The sequence below is a fragment of the Giraffa tippelskirchi genome, chromosome 4 (genome assembly GCF_054371585.1).
Source record: "Giraffa tippelskirchi isolate mGirTip1 chromosome 4, T2T-mGirTip1v1.2.pri, whole genome shotgun sequence".
Taxonomy (NCBI): domain Eukaryota; kingdom Metazoa; phylum Chordata; class Mammalia; order Artiodactyla; family Giraffidae; genus Giraffa; species Giraffa tippelskirchi.
The window spans coordinates 114,995,691-115,022,670 of NC_137278.1; the positions used below are offsets into that span (position 1 = coordinate 114,995,691).

General features: G+C 37.1%; 1 protein-coding gene across 20 annotated transcripts in view; it reads left to right on the top strand.

Moving 5' to 3' along the window:
- The window catches only part of TMTC2 (transmembrane O-mannosyltransferase targeting cadherins 2), a 416,895-nt gene that overhangs the window by 222,146 nt on the left and 167,769 nt on the right, over positions 1 to 26,980 (top strand). For all 20 annotated transcript variants that reach the window (XR_014083335.1, XR_014083337.1, XR_014083332.1 and 17 more), the window contains one exon: positions 10,663 to 10,777. Coding sequence is in view for 11 of the 20 variants with exons in the window: in XM_081594871.1 (XP_081450997.1) it covers positions 10,663 to 10,777 (115 nt within the window). In the remaining 9 variants the exon portion in view is untranslated. The remainder of the gene's footprint in view (positions 1 to 10,662; positions 10,778 to 26,980) is intronic.

The window sequence follows — 26,980 nt, forward strand, 5'->3', positions numbered from 1 at the left end:
CTATCAATCTATGTGTAATGGTTGAATGGCTACATGGGCTAAGAGATAGCCAAATGTGAGGAATTGCTTATAAGTCTTTACTGAATTGGTGTGTCTTTTATATAAATGGGCTTCCCTGGTGGCTCAGATGGTAAAGAATCTACCTGTAATGCAGGGGACCCAGAATCGATCCCTGGGTTAGGAAGATCTCTTGGAGGACGGAATGGCTACCCACTCTAGTGTTCTTGCCTGGACAAAGGAGCCTGGCAGACTACAGTTCATGGGGTCATATAGAGTCAGACACAATTGAGCGACTAACACTTCATATAAATAGGGTCACTATTTGTGGCATGCCAGTTATTATTCACTAAGTCTTTTAGATTGACTACTTTCAACAGTGTAATAAGCATATTAGAAAAAGGATCTTTTAAGATTTGAAGAAAGTATCAAAGCCCGGGTGTTTCCAAATTCTCCCTCCTTGTCCAGTCATTATATTTGCAAATACCTTACTATCTTTATTTATTATGTAATCCTGTGGGTTAGTTAACTGGAAACTTCACAGGAGTACCTTGCTATCAGAGAGGAACATGAAGCAGATTTTTTGTTTATTTTGTTTTGATTAAGGTTCAGTGAGAAACATTCTGAGCCTAGATGGGAAATTAGAGTGAAGGCCTTTACAGAGAAGACCCAGCTTCACAGACCATGCATAGTTCTGATTGTTGTTGTTCTTCAGTTGCTAAGTCCTGTCTAACTCTTTGTGACTGATAGAACACAGCATGCCAGGCTCCTTTCTCCTCCACTATCTCCCAGAGTTTGCTCAAATTCATGTCCATTGAGTTGGTAATGCTATCTAATCATCTCATCCTCTGCTGCCTGCTTCTCCTTTTGCTGTCAATCTTTTCCAGCATCAAGATCTTTTCCAGTATGTCGGCCCTTTGCATCAGGTGGCCAGAGTATTGGAGCTTCAGCATCAATCCTGCCAATGAACATTCCAGATTGATTTCCTTTAGGATTGACTGGTTTAATTTCCTTGCAGTCCAAGGGACTCTCAAGCGTCTTCTCCAGCACCACAGTTCAAAAGTTCTTTAGTGCTCAGCATTCTTTATGGCCCAACTCTTATATCCATACCTGACTACTAGAAAAACTGTAGCTTTAACTATATGGACCTTTGTTAGCAAAGTGATGGCTCTGCTTTTTAATACACTGTCTAGGTTTGTCAATAGCTTTCATTCCAAAGAGCAAACATCTTTTAATTTCATGGCTGCGGTCACCATTCATGATAATTTTGGAGCTGAAGAAAATAAAATCTGTCACTGCTTCCACTTTTTTCCCTTCTATTTGCCATGAAGTCTTGGGACCAGATGCCATTGTCTTAGTTTTTTGAATGTTGAGTTTTAAGCCAGCTTTTCACTCTCCTCTTTCACTCTCATCAAGAAGCTCTTTAGTTCCTCTTCGCTTTCTGCCATTAGAGGAGTCATCTGTGTATCTGATGTTGTTAATCTTTCTTCTGGCAATCTTGATCCTAGCTTGTGATTCATCCAACCTGGCATTTGGCATGGTGTACTCTGCATGTAAGTTAAGTAAGCAGGATGACAACATATAGCCCTGTGCTCCTTTTCCAACTTGGAACCAGTCAGTTGTTCCATGTCCGGTTCTAACTGTTGCTTCTTGACCCACATACAGGTATCTCAGGAGACAGGTAAGGTGGTCTGTTACTCCCTTCTCTTTAAAAATTTTCCACAATTTGTTGTGATCCAAACAGTCAAAGACTTTAGCATAGTCAATGAAGCAGAAGTAGCTGTTTTTTTGCAATTCCCTTGCTTTCTCCATGATCCAGTGAGTTTGATCTCTGGTTCCTCTGCTTCTTCAAAACCCAGCTTGTACATCTAGAAGTTCTTGGTTCATGTACAGCTAAACCTAGTTTGAAGAATTTTGAATGTAACCTTGCTAGCACATGAAATGAGCACAGTTGTATGGTAGTTTGAACATTCTTTGGTATTGTCCTTCTTTGGTATTGGAATGAAAATGGACCTTTTCCTGTCCTTTGGCCACTACTGAGTTTTCCAAATTTCTTGACATAGTGAGTGCAGCACTTTAACAGTTAGGATTTGAAATAGCTCAGCTGGAATTGCATCACCTCCACTAGCTTTGTTCATAATAATGCTTAGTAAGGCCCACTTGACTTCACACTCCAGGATGTCTGGCTCAAGGTGAATGATCACACCATCATTATTATCTGGGTCTTTAGGACCTTTTTTGTGTAGTTCTTCTGTGTATCCTTGCCACTTCTTAATCTCTTCTGTTTCTCTTTGTTCCTTACTGTTTCTGTCTTTTATCATGCCCATCCTTGTATGAAATGTTCTCTTGCTCACTTCAGTTTTATTTAAGAGATCGCTAGTCGTTCTTACTCTATTGGTTTCCTCTATTTCTTTGCTTTGTTCATTTAAGAAGGCCTTCTTACCTTTCCTTGCTATTCTCGGAACTTTGCATTCAGTTGGGTATGTCTTTCCCTTTGTCCCTTCTCTCTTTCTTCTCTTCTTTCCTCAGCTATTTGTAAAGCCTCCTCAAGTAACCACTTGTTCTTGCATTTATTTTCTTTGGGATGGTTTTAGTCACTGCCTCCTGTACAGTTACAAACCTCCATCCATAGTTCTTCAGTCACTCGGTCTACCAGATCTATTCCCTTGAATCTATTCATCACCTCCACTGTATGATCATAAGGGATTTGATTTAGATCCTACTTCAGTGGCCTAGTGGTTTTTCCTGAAGTGAAGTGAAAGTCACTCAGTCGTGTCCAACTCTTTGTGATCTCCTGGATTGTACAGTCCATGGAATTCTCCAGGTCAGACTACTGGAGTGGGTAGCCTTTCCCTTCTCCAGGGGATCATTCTAAGCCAGGGATCGAACCCAGGTCTCCCACATTGCAGGCAGATTCTTTACCAGCTGAGCCATGAGGGTAGTGGTTTTTCCTACTTTCTTCAATTTTAGCCTGAATTTTGCAGAAAGGAGCTCATGATCTGAGCCACAGCCATCTCCAGGATTTCTTTTTGCTGACTGTATAGAGCTTCTCTATCTTCAGCTGCCAAAAACATAATCTGATTTCTGTATTGACAATCTGGTGATGTCCTTTTGCATAATTGTCCCTTGGGTTCTTGGAAAAGGTTGTTTGATTTGACCAACACATTCTGTTGACAAAACTCTATTAGCTTTTGCTCTGCTTCATTTTGTACTCCAGGGTCAAACTTGCCTGCTATTCTGGGTATCTCTAGACTTCCTACTTTTGCATCCCAAGCCCCTATGATGAAAAGGACAATCTCTATGTGGTGTTAATTCTAAAAGATGTTATGTGTCTTCAGAGAACTGGTCAGTTTCAGCTTCCTTGGCATCAGTGGCTGGGGCATAGACTTGGATTACTGTGAGATTGAATGGTTTGCCTTGGAAATGAACCAGGATCATTCTGTTGTTTTTGAGGTTGCACCCCAGTACTGCATTCTGGACCCTTTTGTTGACTATAAGAGCTACTCCATTTATTCTGAGGGAGTCTTTTCCACAGTAGTAAATATAATGGTCATCTAAACTAAATTCAACCACTCCTGTTGATTTTAGTTCACTGATTCCTAAGATGTTGATGTTCACTCTTGCCATCTCCTGTTTGACCATGTCCAATTTATCTTGATTCATGGACCTAACATTCCAGGTTTCTATGCAATATTATTCTTTACAGCACTGGACTTTACTTTCATCACCAGACATATCCACAACTGAGCATCATTTCTGCCTTGACTCCACTGCTTCATTCGTCCTGGAGCTATTTGTAATTGTTCCAGCTCTTCCCCAGTAGCATATAGGACACCTTCTGACCTGTTTGTTGTTCAATCGCTCAGTCCTGTCCAACTTTTTGCAACTCCATGGACTGTAGCATGCCAGGCTTCTCTGTCCTTCACTGTCTCCTGGACTTTGCTCAAATTCTGATCTGGGAAGGGGCTTATCTTCCAGTGTTGTATCTTTTTGCCTTTTCACACTGTTTACGGGGTTCTGAGGCAAGAATACTGGAGTGGGTTCCCATTTCCTCCTCCAGTGGACATTTTTTGTCAGAACTTTTCACTGTGACCCATCAGTCTTGGGTGGCTCTGCACAGCATGGCTCTTAGCTTCATCGAGTTATGCAAGCCCTTTTGCCAGCACACAGCTGTGATCTTAAGAGTTCTTATAGCAGACACTGAACTGTGGATGTAGGGGTGGCTTGTAGTCAAAGTCAGACTAGAGATTGCACATGGTAAAATGCTAAGGAATAATCCTAGGTTTCTTAAAACCAAAAAACCTGCCCTAAACTGTATATATGGATATTACAATATGCACATAGATGTTATACTAAGTAACAATGCTATGAAGACACTGTTAACATATCATTGGAGTACTAAATTTTATTTTTTAATTTTTAATACTTTTTCCCTTATTAGGAGTATACTGATTTTCAGGTGTATCTGAAGTAACCAAAAATAGAGGAATGAGAGAGGTAATTGCATATTATAAAGTTGCTATAATTAGAATTACATAAAAGTATGTAGTATATGTTTTCTGGTATCCTATGAATCATAATCTTTAAATTATATCTATTTTTTCCACTTAACATTTTAACCAGACCTTTTTTATCCACGTAACATTATGTTTCTTTCTGTAATAATCCAAGGTATAATTACCTTAGGAAATATAAATCCTTGTAGGCTTATAAGCGCTGTGATTTCCCTGGATCATGTGAAGTGACTGTGATGAAATCAGTAAAAACCCAGGCTACAAAAGTTGACCCCCTTACAATGTTTGTTAATGGGTAGAGTGAGAAAGCATTAACAAAACAAAACAAAACACATTCACATTTATCTTAAGTTTCATGCACTTACATGGCCCTCTTTTCCTTCTCCTTCTGCTTGCTTGCGTCTTTTTTACCATTTTCATTGAGATTAGAAATTTTAACATAACAATTCCTCATATTTTAAAATGACACTTATTTAACTTACATCTATGTGAACACTGTTTTTGGAACACATCTGAAGTCCAGGTGTTTCATAGTGGTTAAAACAAGGACTTCAGAATCTAACAGACACAACTTTTATCTCTGTTAGCTTTTAAGTGTCCCTTTGTCTAAGGCACAGTTTCCTTGTCAAGTACTAACTGGATGATAATCTTTGTTAGGAGGACTAAAAGAGTTCATATGTATAGAAGCCTAAAAATAGGGCTATAATCTGAAGAAAAACACTTATCAGGTACACTAGGCACTCCTGTATTTATTTTTTTTTGCAGCTGGTCTGGCTTAGATAACTGGCAAGATTTCAACGTGTAACCCCTTTTTGTGGTAGCATTCTGATTTCAAACAAGTTACTCAGAATTGGAGGAAGCAAAGTTTAGAATTTATCATGATAGTTAAAGCATTATTCAATGTTCAATTTTGCAAGATCTTTACATAGAACTTGGTGTCAATATAGGGACTAAAGACATGTATTAAAGTTCTAAGGTAAATTACAACTAAAGGTGGAAGTAAAAAGTGAGAGTCCTTGTTGATTTTCGTGACTGTGTTCGGAGGATCAGTATAATGGAAATAGTGGTATGCTAACCCTGAAGTATAATTGCTTGTGTGAATGTTAAGTAGTCAAAATTTGAATATTAAGAGATTATTTCATCTTATTAGCTAATTTTTCAAAGAGCAATGCATGCCATAATCATAATAAAAACAACTTTTTTTTTATAATCAATGAATATAAATATCTTTCAGTTTTTAATGTAAAGTAAAACTATCCTGGAAAAAAATTGCTCATATCTGCCTGCATTGATTTTTGTAAACTATATCAAGCACTATGAAATTATAATATTTGATACTTTAGAGTAAGTTTAAACTTACTCTGTGAACTTAGAACTACTAAATTTGAATGAGGTCTTTAAAAAAGTTTTGGAATGATTCATTGTAGATCACTTAACATTTCCAAAAGGAGCTAACATTTGATTTTCCTCTTTAGGAGAACTTTTGCAAGGTGGAAATATTTAACTGTTATTCTGCCTTTCAAAGAACATAAACTGTGGTAGTTTGTGGCCTTTGAGTAGCTTTCCTTGTGAATTAAGGTCATTTCTTAGTAAATGGATACCTTTTAGGTGTAGTTAAATGCCAGTATGAAGGGCCCTTGAGACATAAGAGTTGTTCTTGATTCTTTGCTTCCTGATTTCATTCAAAAGAAAAATTTTGTTTTCCTTTTGAAAATAAAATAACTTCACAGGTGAGATTTCCTGAAACTTGTCCAGTGATACCTTGAAGCTTTGGTTCACCTTTCCTTAATATAATCATCATATATGCTTAGTCCTAAGAAATAAAGGCTTCTCTGGTAGCTCAGCTGGTGAAGAATTTGCCTGTAATGCAGGAGAGCCTGGTTCAATTCCTGGGTCCGGAAGATCCCCTGGAGAAGGGATAGGCTACCCACTCCAGTATTCTTGAAGTTCCCTGGTGGCTTAAGAATCTGCCTGCAATGCAACAGACCTGGATTTGATCCCTGGATTGGGAAGATCCCCTGGAGAAGGGAACGGCTACCCAGTTCAGTATTCTGGCCTGGAGAATTCCATGGACTGTACAGTCCATGGGGTCGCAGAGTCAGACATGACTGAGAGACTTTCACTTTTCTAAGAAATAAGTCATGTGCTTGTTAAACAATCCTTTTTTAAATCTCCATCACATATAAGGCACCTTTAGGGTACTTAGGAGTCCTTGATAACTGTACTTAATCTCCAGTATCTTTGAGCAACAAACATTTATTTACATAGCTATAACTATGTTCTCTTTCCATTGCACTTTCTAGAAAATGTGACATTTAAAATCCCATTGCCAAAGAAATGTGAAGTACTTAATGTATTGTTTGGCATTAATTTTTCTGTGGTGTGGAAAATACATTATGAAAGATGGGTACCATGTAGCTAAAGTTTGTTGGTACCATGGGTACTAAAGTTTGTTGTTTCTGGAGTATTTTGTCCCTACCAGTTCTGAGGGAATGACTCTTTTGGATAATTTATTTTGGCTCCATTTTATACTTTAGTCCGTCAATTAAATATGTGTAAATGTTGAGTACTATGATATGTGGTTTGACTTTGTAGTTAGACTCAGTATTGAAATGGTGAGATTTTGACATCTGGAAACAGATCTGGTTCTCTCTTGTCATTAACTTTGCAATTTAAGGAGTTAACTTTAGTTTATACATCAATGAAATGGGTATAGTGATGGACCTCAAAGTTTATTATTATATTATATAAATTCTGGACACTGTCAAGCATATAGTAAACATTAAATACATGAAAGCACTATTATTTTTATCCCAGCATACATATATTTTTATTTCTTTTCCTCCTCTCCTTCTCCCTTTACCTTTTCCTCCACCTAGGTTTGCAGTTGTTCAAGCTAAGCCCATGAGATGAGACAGTAGTCCCTCAACAAGAGCAGTTTCTTGCAATATTCATTTTGTCAAACAACAAGAATAGAATTCGTACTCTGAATATTTTGAAACACTGTTGGGAAAAACTTTCAAAAATTACATGAAGATTTTAGAATAAACTAATTACAGTTTTTTAAAATTTCAAATAAGTACTTTATTATCTCCAGTGTTTTAATGTGAGAATTGGATTCACCTGGACACACTGTCTATTAAAATATAGACTAAAAAACTGGATACTTTTTTTTTTTTTAACTTTAATCACAGTTTCTTGGAAGAATTGCGTGGATTTTATTCCAGTAAAACTGAAGGGTTTTAAAGATTACTGTATGAAGTAAATGAATCGATAACATATGAGCTTAAAAATGTAAAATGACATTAAATATTAGTAAAAATACAAGATCTTTAAGTTCTATCGGTCCAAAGTAAAATTCACCAAGTGCAAATTTGAAGATAACCTCAAACATCCATTTTGAATTGTCTTAACATCAACACAAGAAAAAGTTTAGTGAATGTTAAAACACTTTATTCCTTAAGTAGGATATAGGATAACTCCATCTCTATTTTAAAAGAATGTGTGGCATGACTTTAATTTTCCTTTTCCCCTTTTCTCTTATCCTCACCTCCCTTCTGTCCCCCTTTTCTTCTCCCAGCTGCAGAAGTTAGATCAATTATATTCCTTAGTTCCTGGCCAGTTTTCAGGATGATCCCTACAAATTTCCCTTTTATTCATATATTATTCCCTTTTTCCTCTATTCCTAGCTTAAATATCCCTTTGCATTATAGGCAACTGTCCTAATGTAGTGATTTCTCTCCTTAGATTTATAATGTATCCTTGTAAAGTATATAGTGATATTTTGGGTAGGAATGAATTTTTAATATTTTTAAGTAATGTTGTGACAGAATGCATTAGCTATTTTGAATATTTTTTGGCTTTTCAAGGTCTGCTGCTGCTGCTAAGTTGCTTCAGTCGTGTCTGACTCTGTGCGACCCCATGGACGGCAGCCCACCAGGCTCCTCCGTCCCTGGGATTCTCCAGGCAAGAACACTGGAGTGGGTTGCCATTTCCTTCTCCAATTTTCAAGGTCTATTCCTGTTAAAATATTTACACAGAACTTGTTGATTCTCACTGCTGTATAGTGAGAATATCCATAAAGTTTCGCATGATACTTCCATGATGGAAAAGTTGATTACTTCCTACTATCAGCCAACACTAAGAGACTTGTATTAAACATCCTCTTAAATGTCTTCCCTGGTGGCTCACCCCACTCCAGTACTCTTGCCTGGAAAATCCCATGGACGGAGGAGCCTGGCAGGCTGCAGTCCATGGGGTTGCTAAGAGTCGGACACGACTGAGCGACTTCACTTTCACTTTTCACTTTCATGCATTGGAGAAGGAAATGGCAACCCACTCCAGTGTTCTTGCCTGGAGACTCCCAGGGACAGGGGAGCCTGGTGGGCTGCTGTCTATGTGGTCACACAGAGTTAGACACAACTGAAGTGACTTAGCAGCAGCAGCAGCAGCTGGTGGCTCAGACTGTGAAGAATCTGCCTACAATGTAGGAAACCCCGATTTGATCCCTGGATTAGGAAGATCCCCTGGAGAAGGGAATGGCAACCCACTCCAGTACTCTTGCCTGGAGAACCCCATGGACAGAGTAGCCTCATGGGCTACAGCCATGGGGTTGCAAAGGAGTCAGACACGACTTAGCAACTAAACACCAACAAGCAGCCTTGGATTGAAATCTCTGCTTTCGCACTCCTGTATTAACTTGGCAAGTTCTTTAGTGTCTCTGAGTCTGTTTCCTTATCCATGCAGTGGACAGGGTTTTTATATACAGTACTATGTTGAGAGCTCAGTGAGACCATTTTTTTCAAGTATATGGTGTGACATGTGGCATGATTAGGTACTGCATAATGGTAAGTATATGCTTCTCCTCTGTTCTCCATCAGAAGCCAAAGAAGGTATATGACTTTCCAAATATGAAAGATTATTATTCTCTGTAGATAATACTAAGTATGTAAAGTGCATTATATTTGATCCTGTTCCTATAATCAATGCTTGACACTGTAAATTGTGAAGAGCATCCATTACAATGATATTAATGATAATAGCAAACATTTATTGAGTGTTTGCGACATGGCTAGCACTATCTTCAATACTCTCTATATACTAACTCATTTAGTCTTTGTGAAAAAACCCAGGAGATATTATTTTCCCCCATGTTGCAGCTTAGTAAATGAAGGCACAGAGTGTTAAAATACAGGGCACACAAGCAAATTTGGGATCGAAAGATTCTACACATTTTTGTGCATTAAAAATTGGTATCTCAAACTCTTTAATTCTCCATATAGAACTAGTAATTCTCCAGATAAATAGATCTTGACACACATGAGCCTTCTCATCCTCATCTTCTAGTTGGGAGGGACTCTGGTTTGGGGGCCCAGGACCCCATCTCCTTGTGGGAAAGAAAAAGGACAAGAGAAGCTTCCAAGTTTGAGGAATAGGTCTGCTTGAGCTCCTTGCTTTGTGGGCAGCTGGTGATGGGGTCTCTTATAAATATTGATAAATCATGATTGTTTAGAGTGGAAAATAAAGGGTATAGTGAAAATGTAAACTTTTAAGTGTGATTATGTGTGAAGACACAAACTTACTGATTTTCCCACTTGTGAATTTATTAGCAGGAAAGGTATAAAAGCATTATATCTGAGTAAACCATATATACTTAATTATTTCTAGAAGCATAATGTTTTGCTGATATATTCTGATGACTATTAAGCCTCTTTGTATCTTTGATCTTATCTTCTTTTTGATTCCCAGTTCTTCTGTTATTTATCAGTGTTTTTGTATTTGAATGAAACCTTTGTTTATTTTAAGATCATTTCTTACAGTTTCTGGTTTAGTAGGCATACAATAATTCAGTTTGTAAAGAACTCTACTGAAATTTGAAAGAGCTTCAAATCTTTGTTGGTGATCTTAAGGTAACATCGTTCTTGGCCTTATGATAAACTGTATGTGTGTATATTTGCTTTGAGACATAATCATCATCTTTTAGGCTTTCATATGTAATCCCCCAGTTTGAGTTTAAAGGAAATAAATTTTCTTTCTTAAAGATGTTTTATGAGGCTTTTTTCTCTCCTTGTGGTACTTCCTGACAGCCTGAAGGTATATCATATATAATCAGAATGACACTAGTCTGAATACTTCTTTTTTTTTTTGGCAGCGTGGGGTAACCTTGGAAATGTTCTCAAGAGTCAGAGCAAAATTTCTGAAGCTGAAAGCGCCTATAGAAATGCTTTGTATTACCGAAGCAACATGGCTGACATGCTTTATAATTTGTGAGTATGCATTGCTTTCCCTGGTTTGGTATCTTTGAAACACGTGATGAGCGGGGCTATTGCTTTCACTGCTGGAAATGGATATGATGATAGCTAATATTCTGAAAGTCTTTTCATGAATCATGCTTCTGAAGCTAGCAAATGGATGGTCTTTGTATTACAACTCTTTGTTTTGGGTCACATCATTGATATTCATGTGTATTGAAATAATATGGCTGAAAATTCGAAGTACTATGCCATATAACATACAAAAATTGGTTTAGATGTTTTTAGTTAGTTTTTTTTTTTTAAGTTTGCACCTTAGTAGTTGGGTTCATAAAATAAGACTGCTATGCATCATGCTCTATATAATTGATATCTTGATTTTTTTAATGGTAGATTTTATCCACTGTTAAAGAATCGCTGGTGTCAAAGTATGTATAGAACATGTACTAAAACTGGGAAGTTACCAAATAAGATAATATTTTCTACCCTGTCCTCCAAAGGCAATGATGATTAGGTTGGAATAATGGGATAATTTGGAATGCCTGTGTATGTTAGGTTAGGAAAATCCCTGGGAGAAAATGCTCTTCTGTTCTTTGAGTGGAAAGCCCAGGGGGTGCAGTTAGATTTGAGTGGATGAATGTAAGTTACACTGAAATCCTTTTCTGTCTCTTGTATTTGATACTTTTTTGTCTATAAGTAAGAGAACCTTAGTCTAAACTTGCTTAAACACAAAAGAGAATTTATTAGCCCCCATCACTGAAAAATTCCTGGGACATAAATAGATCCAGGTGCTTTATTATGTTTTGAGTATTTGTCTCTATTTTGTATTTTTGGTTTCCTCAGGGTTCACTGCTTTTTCTGGGACTCTGTCTATGTTAACGAGATGACTCCTATACCTCTATCCATATAGAGTGTCCTCAGGCTCTGAAGGAGTTGTCTTGGTGTGTCTATTAATCCTGAAAAAGGTCCTGACTAACCTTCCTAAGGTCATGCGTTCTTTCTTAACTGAAACAGACCTCCACTGACAGTGCCTCTAGGATTGGAATAGAAGGGCGGAGGACCAGTTCCCTGTAGAAAGGAAACAGGCATCACAAGATGTCTACTGCTTGTGTTTAATGACTGCAATGCAATATCCATAGTATTAAACTAATTTTTCAACTTCATTTTTAATATGGCTAAACCTCAGAGCACATATATTTTTTAAAAAATTCAGGAAAAAAAAATAACAAACCAAAATCAAGATTTTTTAAGGGAAAGCAGACAAGATGAGCTAAGTTTAACTTCCTGTTTGTACATTTACCTTGGCTTTAACCTCCTAGACTTTAAACCTGGGGTCTCAGTCTTTTGGCCTGTGGTCTAAATTAGATCAATATGTATTTTGTGTTGACCTGCGGTGTTCAGTTTTTAACTTGTGCCTTCAGGTGGAGCACTCCCTCTCCAGTTTATACAGCCCCTGATATTTACGAGATCTCTGCTGTTTGATACTTCATCATATATATAGTATATGTGTATGTGGAAACCATCATTTCCCTGAAATAATTTGAGATTGCATCTTTTTCTTTTCTTGAATGGTTGTATCTAGATTCTCCAGCAACGACCCCCCACATGTCTTTTTCATCTAAATAATGTGATGATACCATATTATTGATTTATAGTTTATTATTTCATAAAAAAGAACCTTATCAGTTTAATAAATTTATACAAATGTTTATTTACTTTTGCCTCTGAAAAGAATATTGTCAGAGGGACCTTTTGCCTTGCAATTTGGGTCACATATGGCCACTTTGCTACTTGTGCCTATTTTCTATACATTTTCGGGGGGGTCGGAAAGAAAGCTGAACAACTAGCATCTCGTCTCTGAACTTGTTTTTCTCATCTGCAGCCATTGGTTAAAAATTTAACTATCTTTTGGTGATATATGGTGGGCAAGGGTTGAAAGAAAAAGAAAATGTATACCCACACTTATTCTTTGAGAAATTTACTCAATTAGATGAATACAGTTTAGATATAATTTAAAAACTGCATTCTATAGCTCCCTTTGTGGATACATATATAAACTGAGAAAACAAATAGATAAACCTCCCTGAACCGTAAGGAAAATTCCTGCTGGAGAAGTGGTTGTTAACAAGATTGGGTCCCCCCACCTCACCATTTGTAGGAAATAGGATATGGCGTAAATAGTGTCAAAGTAATGTTTCTAATATGGCAAGTTTATTTAACTACACTTAACTGTTAGCTCAAATGAACAGGCAATTCCACAAGAAAAGGTGGCAGTGATTTTTGATGTATTGCGTTATATAACCCACGTGGTTCACAGAATTCTGCTACATAACTATGTTTCAAAATAGGTGATTTTTTAATGTAATTTTTTAATGATTTTTAATTAAATAGTAATAAAATACATTTTGCAACCCATAATATCATAAATATGCCTGGTATTGTATATACCTAGGAGCAATCTTTTTTTTTTCTGTTTATTTATGTAGTTAAAAAAAATCAAGGTTTTCTCATGTACAGTTCAGTTCAGTTCAGTCGCTCAGTCGTGTCCGACTCTTTGCAACCCCATGAATTGCAGCACACCAGGCCTCTCTGTCCATCGCCAACTCCCGGAGTCTACCCAAACCCATGTCCATCGAGTCGGTGATGCCATCCAGCCATCTCATCCTCTGTCGTCCCCTTCTCCTCCTGCCCCCAATCCTTCCCAGCATTAGGATCTTTTCCAATGAGTCAACTCTTCGCATGAGGTGGCCAAAGTATTGGAGTTTCAGCTTCAACATCAGTCCTTCCAATGAACACCCAGGACTGATCTCCTTTAGGATGGATTGATTGGATCTCCTTGAAATCCAAGGGACTCTCAAGAGTCTTCTCCAACACCACAGTTCAAAAGCATCAATTTTGCGGCACTCAGCTTTCTTCACCGTCCAACTCTCACATCCATACATGACTACTGGAACAACCATAGCCTTGACTAGATGGACTTTTGTTGGCAAAGTAATGTCTCTGCTTTTAAATATGCTATCTAGGTTGGTCATAACCTTCCTTCCAAGGAGTAAGCGTCTTTTAATTTCATGGCTGCAATCACTATCAGCAGTGATTTTGGAGCCCCCCAAAATAAAGTCTGACACTGTTTCCACTGTTTCCCCATCTATTTCCCGTGAAGTGATGGCACCAGATTCTCATGTACAACTAAGGACTATTTGACAAAAAAAATTTTTTTGAGATATATATGCTATATCACATAACTTTCTCTACTATACAGAAATTGTTCCTTGATCTATTGCAAATCCTGAAAGTACAGTAGTTGACTTTGCTCACTTTAGCCCAATAACATTCCTTTGTGGTAGCAGCAATTGTTAATCACATTTCATATTATCAGTTAAACTCTTAAAGATGCTTTATGACCAAAACCTGAAACTAATGAAGCTATTATATTAGTTAACGTGAAATACTCATATTTATCAATGAATTTTATAGTTTTATTTATTTATTTTTGTCTGTGCTGGGTCTTCACTGCTGCACTGGCTTTTCTCTAGTTGAGAGTGAAGGCTACTCTCCAGTTGCAATGCGAGGGCTTCTCATTGTAGTGGTGTCTCTTGTTGGGGAGCATGGGCTCTAGGTCTCACAGGCTTCAATAGTTGTGGCTTCTGGACTCTAGAGCACAGGCTCAATAGTTGTGGTGCACAGGCTTAGTTGCTCTGAGATATGTGGGATCCTCCCAGACGAGGAATCAAACCTGTGTCTCTTGCCTTGCAAGGCAGATTCTCTACCACTGAGATTCTCTATCACTGAGCCACAAAAGCTATTGAGAATCATAAGCTCCTATTAAGTCCTCTACTTTGCTTTAAATAAGTAACCTAGATTTTTTTTAAAGCATAGTCAATGTTCATAAATCTATGTGCTTTGTAAGTTATAGAAAAAATCATATTGCTGGAAATTTTTATTTGGAATATAACCTGGAAACATTCTTTATTTCATAACTTTAAAACAATAATTCCTAAAAACAGGTATGCCACCACTGACCAGACTCAGGATGATTCTAAGAAGCCAGAGATAGTCTTTAAATTAATTCCTATAGTTTTATTTTTATGTTTATATTTTGAAAATATAACTAGCACAACCAAATACTGTTCTAGGAGAGAAAAGAGAAAAAAAGAATGGTTTGAAAAACTATTAAGTCAGAAATAGTACAAATGGTAAATGGTTATATCTGAAGTTTAGGAAGCATTGCAATAAAATATTTTAAAACTTTGAGGAATTCTTTCATACAAGATTAATTAATACCAAGTTATATCCAAGCAGTGCGTATGTATAGCTATCAGTTCAGTCAGTTCAGTCGCTCAGCCGTGTCTGACTCTTTGTGACCCCATGGACTGCAGCACGCCAGGCCTCCCTGTCCATCACCAACTCCGGAAGCTTGCTCAAACTCATGTCCATCGAGTTGGTGATGCCACCCAGCCATCTCATCCTCTGTCGTCCCCTTCTCCTCCTGCCTTGAATCTTTCCCAGCATCAGGGTCTTTTGGAATGAGTCAGTTCTTTGCATCAGGTGGCCAAAATATTGGAGTTTCAGCTTCAGCATCAGTCCTTCCAATGAGTATTCAGGACTGATTTCCTTTAGGATGGACTGGTTGGATCTCCTTGCAGTCCAAGGGACTCTCAAGAGTCTTCTCCAACACCACAGTTCAAAAGCATCAATTCTTCAGCTTTGAGTTTTCTTTATAGTGCAACTGTCATGATGAAATAATTTAAAATTTTTTCTTTGGGAACAGTTACTTGAATTACATTTATGTCCTAATCACTCTTGTTAGTTGCTTATATATGTTACGACAGTTTATCTTCACTTGGTGTCTACACAAAAAGGAAAAGGAAACTCATAATTTGTGTAAGATTGCACATGCAGTAGAGGAGCCAACATTTGAACTTAAGATGTTCTGACGCTACAAGGCTGCAACAATAGTATTTCTGCCCAAGCTGGCAGAAATAAACCAAGATTTTGAGGGGAAAAAAATCTCAGTATACGGCTTTCAAATTCAGGAAAGTAGTTAATTCAAATCATCTTTCATGTAGAAACAAAATACTTGGAATTACATCTAACAAAAAGTATAAGTTAATTTTTTTATAATAGTTCCTTAGTTTATTAAACTCAGGCTGTACTATTTTGTTAAAAACATCATGGATTTGTACATCTGAGCTAAGAGTTGCCTTTGAGAAAGTACTGTAGAAACTGTTTTTAATTGCATAAACAACATTATCACATTTTGATATCACTTCAATCCATGTTACAGATTATAGTCATATAATGTGAAATTTAAAACAATACTTAGTAGTAGTATCTTTTTGTGTTGAGGTATGATTGACAAGAAAGGCAATGCCAAAGAGTGCTCAAACTACCGCACAACTGCACTCATCTCACACACTAGTAAAGTAATGGTCAAAATTCTCCAAGCAAAGCTTCAGCAATATGTGAACCGTGAAATTCCAGATGTTCAAGCTGATTTTAGAAAAGGCAGAGGAACCAGAGATCAAATTGCCAACGTCCGCAGGATCATCGAAAAAGCAAGAGAGTTTCAGAAAAACATCTATTTCTGGTTTATTGACTATGCCAAATCCTTTGACTATGTGGATCACAATAAATTGTGGAAAATTCTGAAGGAGATAGGAATACCAGGCCACGTGACCTGCCTCTTGAGAAACCTGTATGCAGGTCAGGAAGCAACAGTTAGAACTGGACATGGAACAGCAGACTTATTCCAAATAGGAAAAGGAGTACATCAAGACTGTATATTGTCACCCTGCTTATTTAACTTATATACAGAGTACATCATGAGAAACACTGGGCTGAAGGAAGCACAAGCTGGAATCAAGATTGCTGGGAGAAATATCAATAACCTCAGATAAGCAGATGACACCACCTTTATGGCAGAAAGGGAAGAAGAACTAAAGAGCCCCTTGATGACAGTGAAAGAGGAGAGTGAAAAAGTTGGCTTAAAGCTCAACATTCAGAAAACTTAAGATCATCGCATCCAGTCCCATCACTTCATGGCAAATAGATGGGGAAACAGTGGCTGACTTTATTTTTCTGGGCTCCAAAATCACTGCAGAGTCTGACTGCAGCCATGAAATTAAAAGACGCTTACTCCTAGGAAGGAAAGTTATGACCAACCTAGGCATCATATTGAAAAGCAGAGACATTACTTTGTCAACAAAGATCCATCTAGTCAAGGCTATGGTTGTTCCAGTAGTCACGTATGGATGTGAGAGTTGGACTATAAAGAAAACTAAGTGCCGCAGAATTGATGCTTTTGAACTATGGTGTTGGAGAAGACTCTTGAGAGTCCCTTGGACTGCAAGGAGATCCAACCAATCCATTTTAAAGGAAATCAGTCCTGGGTATTCATTGGAAGGACTGATGTTGAAGCTGAAACTCCAATATTTTGGCCACCTGATGTGAAGAGCTGACTCATTTGAAAAGATCCTGATGTTGGGAAGGATTGAGGGCAGGAGGAGAATGGGGCGACAGAAGATGAGATGGTTGGATGGCATCACCAACTCGATGGACATGAGTTTGGGTAGACTCCGGGAGTTGGTGATGGTTAGGGAGGCCTGGCATGCTGTAGTCCATGGGGCTGCAAAGAGTTGGACATGACTGAGCGACTGAACTGAACTGAAATACATGATATAATGTTATTAACTAGTCACTTTGCCATGTGTTCATTGTATCTCCAGGACTTACTTATAACTCAAATTTGCACCTTTTGACCCACATCAACCATTTTGCCTTCTTCCTAACAATTCTACTGTTAATATCAAGAGATATATTACATTTATTGCATAGCCTATATTTAGTCCTTTATTCATATGATCAAATTTATTAAAATTCAGTAGGTCCTACAAGTTGTTTTAAGGACAGTTTAACAGATCTGTCTTATGTTACTCATTTATCTTTTCAGGTGTAATAAATTTTCAGAATAAGTCAGATGGACCATTGCTCAGTGATTTACACTGTCAAATCTTATAAAAACACAGCCAACTTTCAACCTTTTAACTACACTGCTCACTGCTATCAGAAACATAATTGATTTCTCATCTGAAAAATACTCAGTGTTCTTTCATTGTTATAGATTTATCCCAGTCAGTCTGTCCCAATTGCTACCTAAACAGGGAATTCAATAGAACACTGAATATTTCATTAGGCACCAGATTTCAGAATGCAAATAATAAATTTAATGAGGTTTAATCAATTCTTGCTTATCTTACATAACAGAGGGGATTATTTCTGTGGATAACAGAGATTTTGCCACCATAAATTAGCTGTCATTTTTGTTCTATAAAAATGTAAGTATCATCCAATCTGAAAAGCTAGGAAAACAATAAACTAACAAATTTAGGAGAACTAAAAATAGAAAATGCTAATAAAGTAGAATGTGGAGATACAATGAGAAGTAATGAATAAGTGTAAAAGCTTATTCTATTAAAGGATCAGAGATCCTTTAATAGATCATGGACAAAGATCATGGACAAAATACAAAATCTCAAATATACTATATTGACAATGAGAATGGCGCTGCATTCAGATATATGCAAGCTTAAAATAACAATGTTAGTTATGTATGTTAAAATCTTAGTAATACAGATACTGTTCTGGGAAAATATAAGTGATTAACATTAGCCCAAGAAGAAGTAGACAATCTGAATCAAAACCTTGGAAAAATTTAAAAACCACATTGAAGAATTTTCTTCCCCAAGGAATCAAGTTAAGGCATTTCATGAGGAAGTTCTATCAAATCTTTAATCAAATAGTATTTGTTGCACTAGTTATACTTCTCAGTTATTTTTGTGAAGCTAGATAAAATGGATAGTAAAAAGTCTGATGAAATTAAAAACCAAAAAACAGAAGAGAATAATGACGAGAACAAAACTCCAAAGCAAAAAGCAAACAAGCAAGAACAAATAACAGAATCACAACAGGCCGCTTAGACTTATGTCTATACATGTAAATGGCAACCCACTCCAGTATTCTTGCCTGGAAAATTCCATGGACAGAGGAGCTTGGTGGGCTACAGTCCATGGGGTCTCAAAGAGTCGGCCATGACTGAGCACATCAGTACAATATACATGTAAACATACCTTAAAATTAATGTAGTGGATGCAGTAGCATATTAAAGATTACAACACCACTTTCAAATGGGATTTATTCTACGATTTATTGGTGGGGCATTCAATACCAGAATTCAATTGCTATGCTCTTTAAATTTAAAAAGTCCGAAGAGGCAAAAAATTATGATCATCTCTAGAAGTGCTAGGAAAGCTTTTGATGCACATCTGCCTCAGTGAACAAGACATAAACTAGGAATAAATAAATACTTCTGCAACATAATGATTATCTGTCTAAAGTTATAGAAATGCTGTATTTTATATTGAACTACAATGGTCATTACAATTCAAATTCAGCTTCTTGCGGTAGTGGCAGTTTCTTATTGGTCATTATATCTCTGCATATCCACAGAAGTTCTAACTGTATTTGTTGATTTTATAAATGATTTATGAAATTGGTATCAGAGCAAAGGAGATTGCATTTATCACTAGAAGCGATAAGGTTAGCAATGGATATTGGATAGCCACATTTGTGGTTGTTTGAATGTTTTGATCATTGTCACTGAACAATTCTGGACAAGAGCCTTCTTGAATAAGATATCTAGAGTTGTATTTTCTTAAAGTTTCAGAAACAAATACACTTATGTTAGGGTTGGTTCCTACATTAGTTTCCCAGGGCTGCCACAATGAAGTACTTCAAATTAAGTGGTTTAAAATAATAGAAATTTATTGTGGTCCAGTTCTGGAGGCTAGCAGCTCAAAGTGAAGGTGTCCACAGGCCATGGTCCCTCTGAAACCTTTAGGGGAATCCTTCCGTCCCTCTTTCCTGTGGTTTGCTGGGATTCTTTGGAGTGCCTTGGCTCATAGCTGCATGACTCCAATCTCTGCCTTTGTCATCACACGAAGATCTCCCTGTGAACTTTGCCTTTGCATCCACTTCCAAGGATACCAGTCAGATTAGAGGCTCACTCTTGTTATCACATCACATCTGCAGTGACCCTTTTTCCAAATAAGTTATTGAAAGTTACAACTTTAACACGTCTCTTTTAGGAGAGACATAATTCAACCTACAATAGCTGCCTATTGGGAGCTTTATTTTGAGGCAGAGTGACAGATACTGTCCCCAGTATCAAACACAATGCCAAGCACATGAGTTTTTAATGGGAGAGAGGGGTTAAGGGAAAGACTCCTTAACAAATCTAAAAATTTACATAGAACACGTTTATATATCTCATGATGCCAAGAGCTCTGTCTTCAGAGGAAGTAATTTAGGTGGATAGAGCAATGAGGGATATGTGGAGCAGAGTTGTCACCATAGATACAGTTCTAATGAGAGATTTGTTTCTTTGTTCAGGGTCAGGTTTTGAGGACCCTTGAGAGGTTAGAAAGATAAGAGATTACAAAATGGAAGTGGTAAGACTACCTGATAATGGGGTTGAGCCATTCCTTGAATCCTCATTGAAAATAAGGCATGAGAAGCCTATGAAAGTGAGATCTGGTAGAAATGAGGGGGGACATAACACTTGGCCAAATGGCTAGAGTTCAGCACAAGGTTTCCTGCCAATTTCCATGGATATGTGTATGTAAGGAATGGAGGGAGGTGCTCAGAGTATACCAGGGAAGTCAACAGGTCTCACGAAATAGAGAATTCAGGAGAGGCTATCAAACAGGAATACCAGAATGTGCTTGCCATGTCTAATATCAGATGAATGGGACTGAGAGACTTTGGTCATATTCCATTGGCTTGGAGTCATCAGAGCTCTGGATACATGACTCATAGGGCTCTTTAGTGATTCCTGGAAGAAGGTGAAACAGCTTGCAGGTACCCACCTACTTATTCACATGGCAAGAACAAGACCTAACACTTAATATATACTTTCATGTTGTTTTAATTGATCATTTTTACCACTTCATTTTTACTTGAATACAGTATTGTTGTAGAACACTGAAACACTACTGAAGAATATGCTGCTGCTGCTGCTAAGTCAGTTCAGTCTTGTCCGACTCTGTGCGACCCCATAGACAGCAGCCCATCAGGCTCCGCCGTCCCTGGGATTCTCCAGGCAAGAACGCTGGAGTGGGTTGCCATTTCCTTCTCCAATGCATGAGAGTGAAAAGTGAGAGTGAAGTCGCTCAGTCGTGTCCGACTCTTAGCGACCCCATGGATTGCAGCCCACCAGGCTCCTCTGTCCATGGGATTTTCCAGGCAAGAGTACTGGAGTGGGGTGCCATTGCCTTCTCCGGAAGAATATGAGTAAAATATAAAAGTTATTATTGCATTCCTTACACATCTTATCCCCTCCTCTAGTACATATCTTTTTACTTTTTTCTATATGTAGTTATAACATGTAGTTATACAAGCATAATTTTAACTTTTCCCCTGCATATGTGCACCACCAGTGATTTTTTACTCCTGGGTATATGTACAGATGTGTCATAATTTTCATTACTACCTCTGATTATATTGTTTCAATTGGGTCTGTTACATAGTCAGCATTAATAAATGCCCAGTAGGATGGTTTTAAGACTGTGTTGCTTGATTCTTCATTTCCCTAATTGCCAGTGGAGTTTGTTTTGTTTGTTAGCTGTTAGTAATTTTTCTGGAAATTAATTATTCAGGTTTCCTACCTAGTTCTTTTTTGTAACATCAAAAACATTTTGTATTGGAGTATAGCTGATTAAAAATGTTGTAGTAGTTTAAGGTGAATAGCGAAGGGACTCAGGCATACCTAATTCTCAGCCATTTTACCTAATTCTTTACTGGGATGTTTTTCTTGATTTGTGAGGTTTAAGGTAAAAATACTCCCCTCTGCTGAACTTATATGTATAACACAAACGTTTGTTCTGCAAGTATTTTCTCCTAGTTTTTGCTTGTATTTTTAATTTTCTTATGATCATCTATTATACATAACTTGAGTGTGTGTATATATATATATATAAAATCCATAGACCTTTTCCTTTAAAGCCTCTTCACTTTGTCTCTATGAAGACCAGTCATAGGCTAATATTTTTTAAAGTTATTGTCCTTTTTTTTAATGTTTTTAGAATTATTTTTTTTCTTCAGCTACTTAGTGTACCCTGAATATATGTTTTGTATTAAGGTGATTTTTTCCCCCAAAATGAAACATAATGTCCCCATAATAATTTATTGACTGCTTCTCACCTAAGCTAAATTATATAAAACAAAAGGTTGTTGTTATGGGCTTTATTTTGGTCTTTTGATAACCTACACCAAGAACAAGTTGTTTTATTTAATATAACTTCTGGTATCTTTTATATTTTAAAAGGTAAGTTTCCCATTCTTGTTATTTTTTTTCAAGCACTTCTTGATTATTCCTCTGTGTTTTGTTTTTAATATGAACTTATCATAGCCTTGTTAAATTGGATTAGAAGTCCATTTGGGCTTTTAGTAGATTTTTCAGTGACTATATGTTCAAGGGAGGTAAACTGACATTATTCTACTCTTGAACTATCCCTTCCAGATAAATATATTTCTGCATTTATTTCAAATTTTAAATTTCCCGTATTTAAAGTATTGTGTTTGGGAAAGTCTCACATGTTTGTTGATGATTTATTCTAATTTTTTTCAAAAAATTATTTCTGCTAATGTGAGTTAGATTCTTTTATTTCCACTCATTACAGTTTAAACTGGTTGTTCTGATTATTTAGATTTTACTTTTTTCTAAAGATAACTGATTCCACATTTTGTTGTTGCTCTATCATATGTCTGGCTTTTAGTTGAAAGTTCTTTCTTGGATTTTTCCCTAATGTTACATTCTTATTTGCTGGGAGGCCTTTGCACATACTGTTTGTTTTGCCTGCAGCATTCTCTCTTTTCTCCTCTTATGACCTCTTTATACCCTACTCCTCATCTTTTTTGCCTGGCCACATATTTTTACATACCTATATGCTTCTCTGGGAAGATTTCTTGATACCCTTCATATTACCAGAATTGGAATATGGATAGTTGGTCCCAGGTGTTACCATGGCAACTAATACTTGTTTATTTTTAGTAGAGATCATATTTACATATGGGGCTTCCTAGGTGGCACTAGTGGTAAAGAACCCACCTGCCAATGCAAAAAGATCCCCTGGAGGAGGAAATGGCAGCCCATTCAAATATTCTTACATGGAGAATCTCGTGGACAGAGGACCCCAGCAGACTACAGTCCATAGGGTCGCAAAGAATTGGATATGACTGAAGCAACTCAGCATGCACACACGCGTATTTACATATATGATACCATGTTCTTGTTAGTTACAGTACAATCTCTGTAAGGCCAGGGGATGTTTAGGTACCATTCCATCCCCAGTACTAAGCACCATGCCAAGCACATGAGCTTTATATTGTGTACTAATCCATGGTGATTAAGAATCTAATGAATGATTTAAACTATGTATATATTGATTAATTAATGAGTTAATAAACTATTAAATAAGTTGATTAGTGAAGTCACTGAGTGAAAATAAACTAACAAAATGCAAGTTTGCTAGAAAAAAGTCTCAGGTTTGCCAAGTATATCTACTCAGTTCCCTTCTTTTCCAACTCATGTAGCTAGTCATGTTCCCATTTGACTTTTCATATTGATTTATTCCACTACTTTTTCCATTATGTATACCTATGACAAAGCCATGTCCAGAAAATGTAAGAGTAGTAAAATCACCTCACAGTTAACATGGTTATTGTATACATACTGAGGTGGAATAAAGATTCTGGAATATATCATCTGATGTCAAGATCTGACTTCTCATTTTCTTTCTCCCACCAAACCCAAAATATTTTCTTTATGACAAACATATTGAAAAAAAACTTTTTTTAGAATTGGTAACAGAAAATAATTATGTTATATAATTGGATAACCAGCCAAGGGATGTTTCAGCACAACAAATTCTGATATTTTTGTTAATCAGAAAAACTCAAATAGTAAATAATAAAGCATTTATTTCTATTCTGATTTATTAAAATTGTGATGATGTTTCATGGTTCCTAAAATAGAAATAATCTGTTTAAAATCCTACTTGAGATGTGTAAGTGGCTATACAATTGATTTTTATTTATAGAAATACATTGTTTAAATATATCTTTCAGTAATTTTCAATTCTAATTTGTAAACTTCCTATAACATTAACCATCTCTACAGGAAAGGTGAATCAACTAAGGATACAAATGTTACCTTTATTGAAAATATTTTCAAAAGTAAAAATAAGTAATTATTTGAAATTAGGGCAAATTAACCATGCTTAATGATTTCATATATGCATTTATGCATGTAAATTCTTGAGTATATTTTAGCATTAAATTATCCACTCGAGTTTTGGATGCTATACTGTATGCTATAGAATGTAGAATGCTATATACTACATTCAAGAAATGTGTCCAAGTCTTCTGTCTTGTCAAGATGCCAGGCTAGATTAATGCAAGAGAATTAATACATGATGACCTAGACGTCTGTAGGATGGTAAAGAAGAAGTCAGAAATAATTTAATGGAGAACCTAAATTATACTACATACAAGTCAATTAAAAAAGACACACAATGAAAAAATATTCATTGCAGGTTTTATACTGTAAAACATCATATGTGATTATTCAAAGTACAAATTGTAGGTAACATAAAAGCTCATCTTACAGCTTTCAGAGTATCTAGTGAGTTTTTGTAAGTGGTTTGCAGGAAGAAGCTGCAGGTCAGGTGCTTGGGATACTTACTTGCCTGGGATGATCAGTCCCAGAGAAACCTACTTGGATAATAAAAACTCACAGAAAATTGACAGGGTTATCCTGTAGAGGTAGTGTTTTGGGTGGATTTCCCCCACTGTATTGTCACAGGAACTAGAAAGACTCAGTCGCTCAGTCGTGTCCGAATCTTTGAGACCCCATGAATTGCAGCACGCCAGGCCTCCCTGTCCATCACCAACTCCCAGAGTTTACCCAAACCCATGTCCATCGAGTCAGTGATGCCATCCAGCCATCTCATCCTCTGTCGTCCCCTTCTCCTCCTGCCCCCAATCCTTCCCAGCATTAGGGTCTTTTCCAATGGGTCAGCTCTTCACATGAGGTGGCCAAAGTATTGGAGTTTCAGCTTCAACATCAGTCCTTCCAATGAACACCCAGGACTGATCTCCTTTAGGATGGATTGATTGGATCTCCTTGCAGTCCAAGGGACTCTCAAGAGTCTTCTCCAACACCACAGTTCAAAAGCATCAATTCTGCGGCGCTCAGCTTTCTTCACCGTCCAACTCTCACATCCATATATGACCACTGGAAAAACCATAGCCTTGACTAGACGGAATTTTGTTGGCAATGTAATGTCTCTGCTTTTAGATATGCTATCTAGGTTGGTCATAACCTTCCTTCCAAGGAGTAAGCGTCTTTTAATTTCATGGCTGCAATCACCATCAACAGTGATTTTGGAGCCCAAGAAAATAAAGTCTGACACTGTTTCTACTGTTTCCTCATCTATTTCCCATAAAGTGATGGGACCAGATGCCATGATGTTAGTTTTCTGAACATTGAGCTTTAAGCCAACTTTTTCACTCTACTCTTTCACTGTCATCAAGAGGCTCTTTAGTTCTTCTTCACTTTCTGCCATAAGGGTGATGTCATCTGCATATCTGAGGTTATTTATATTTCTCCCAGCAATCTTGATCCCAGCTTGTGTTTCTTCCAGCCCAGCATTTCTCGTGATGTACTCTGCATAGAAGTTAAATAAGCAGGGTGACAATATACAGCCTTGACGGACTCCTTTTCCTATTTGGAACCAGTCTGTTGTTCCATGTCCAGTTCTAACTGTTGCTTCCTGACCTGCATACAGGTTTCTCAAGAGACAGGTCAGATGGTCTGGTATTCCCATCTCTTTCAGAATTTTCCACAGTTTATTGTGATCCACACAGTCAAAGGCTTTGGCATAGTCAATAAAGCAGAAATAGATGTTCTTCTGGAACTCTCTTGCTTTTTTGAGATCTCTACAAGAAAATTAGAGATACAAAGGGAACATTTCATGCAAAGATGGGCTCATTAAAGGACAGAAATGGTATGGACCTAACAGAAGCAGAAAATATTAAGAAGAGGTGGCAAGAATACACAGAAGAACTGTAAAAAAAAGATCTTCACGACCCAGATAATCACGATGGTGTGATCACTCACCTAGAGCCAGACATCCTGGAATGTGAAGTCAAGTGGGCCTTAGAAAGCATCACTACGAACAAAGCTAGTGGAGGTGATGGAATTCCAGTTGAGCTATTTTAAATCCTGAAAGATGATGCTGTGAAAGTGCTGCACTCGATATGCCAGCAAATTTGAAAAACTCAGCAGTGGCCACAAGACTGGAAAAGGTCAGTTTTCGTTCCAATCCCAAAGAAAGGCAATGCCAAAGAATGCTCAAACTACCGCACAATTGCACTCATCTCACACGCTAGTAACGTAATGCTCAAAATTCTCCAAGCCAGGCTTCAGCAATACGTGAACCGTGAACTTCCAGATGTTCAAGCTGGATTTAGAAAAGGCAGAGGAACCAGAGATCAAATTGCCAACAGTATATAAGAGTATCAGGCAAAAGAATATTGGATGAATTATAATGATATTAGTCCAGGACAGCTTGATGCTATGAAACCTCTTGACTGAAGTTCCTCCTTCCTTGGAAAGTGCTGGAATACGTGCTGTTGGCATTTACCTCTGTAAATCCCTACTTACAGATCTTTTTTCTAAGTCACACTACCTTTCTTACATGCAGAGTTTTGTATTGTGTTCAGTTGTTATGTTAATACAGTTAAACAGGTTATTACTTTATACCTGCTATCTTCAGAGCCATCTTATTTCTTTTCCCACAGTTCATTTTTGAATACCATTTCTTTGAATCACTGTGGCTTGATTTTACAGTTTAGCTTTCAAGGTAAAATCTACTTTCTTGCCACTCTAAAATCCCCAGTGCTTCTAATAACTATGTCAAATATCACTAATTTTCACACATTTATGAGATGTACTGACCACTTATAAAGTTTGATTAATACAGGTTATATTTTGAGTATGTTTATAGATATGAACCACTTCAATGGCAGAAAGGAAAAGAGAAAGTGAAAGTTGCTCAGTTGTTTCCAACTCTTTGCCACCCCATGGACTATACAGTCCAT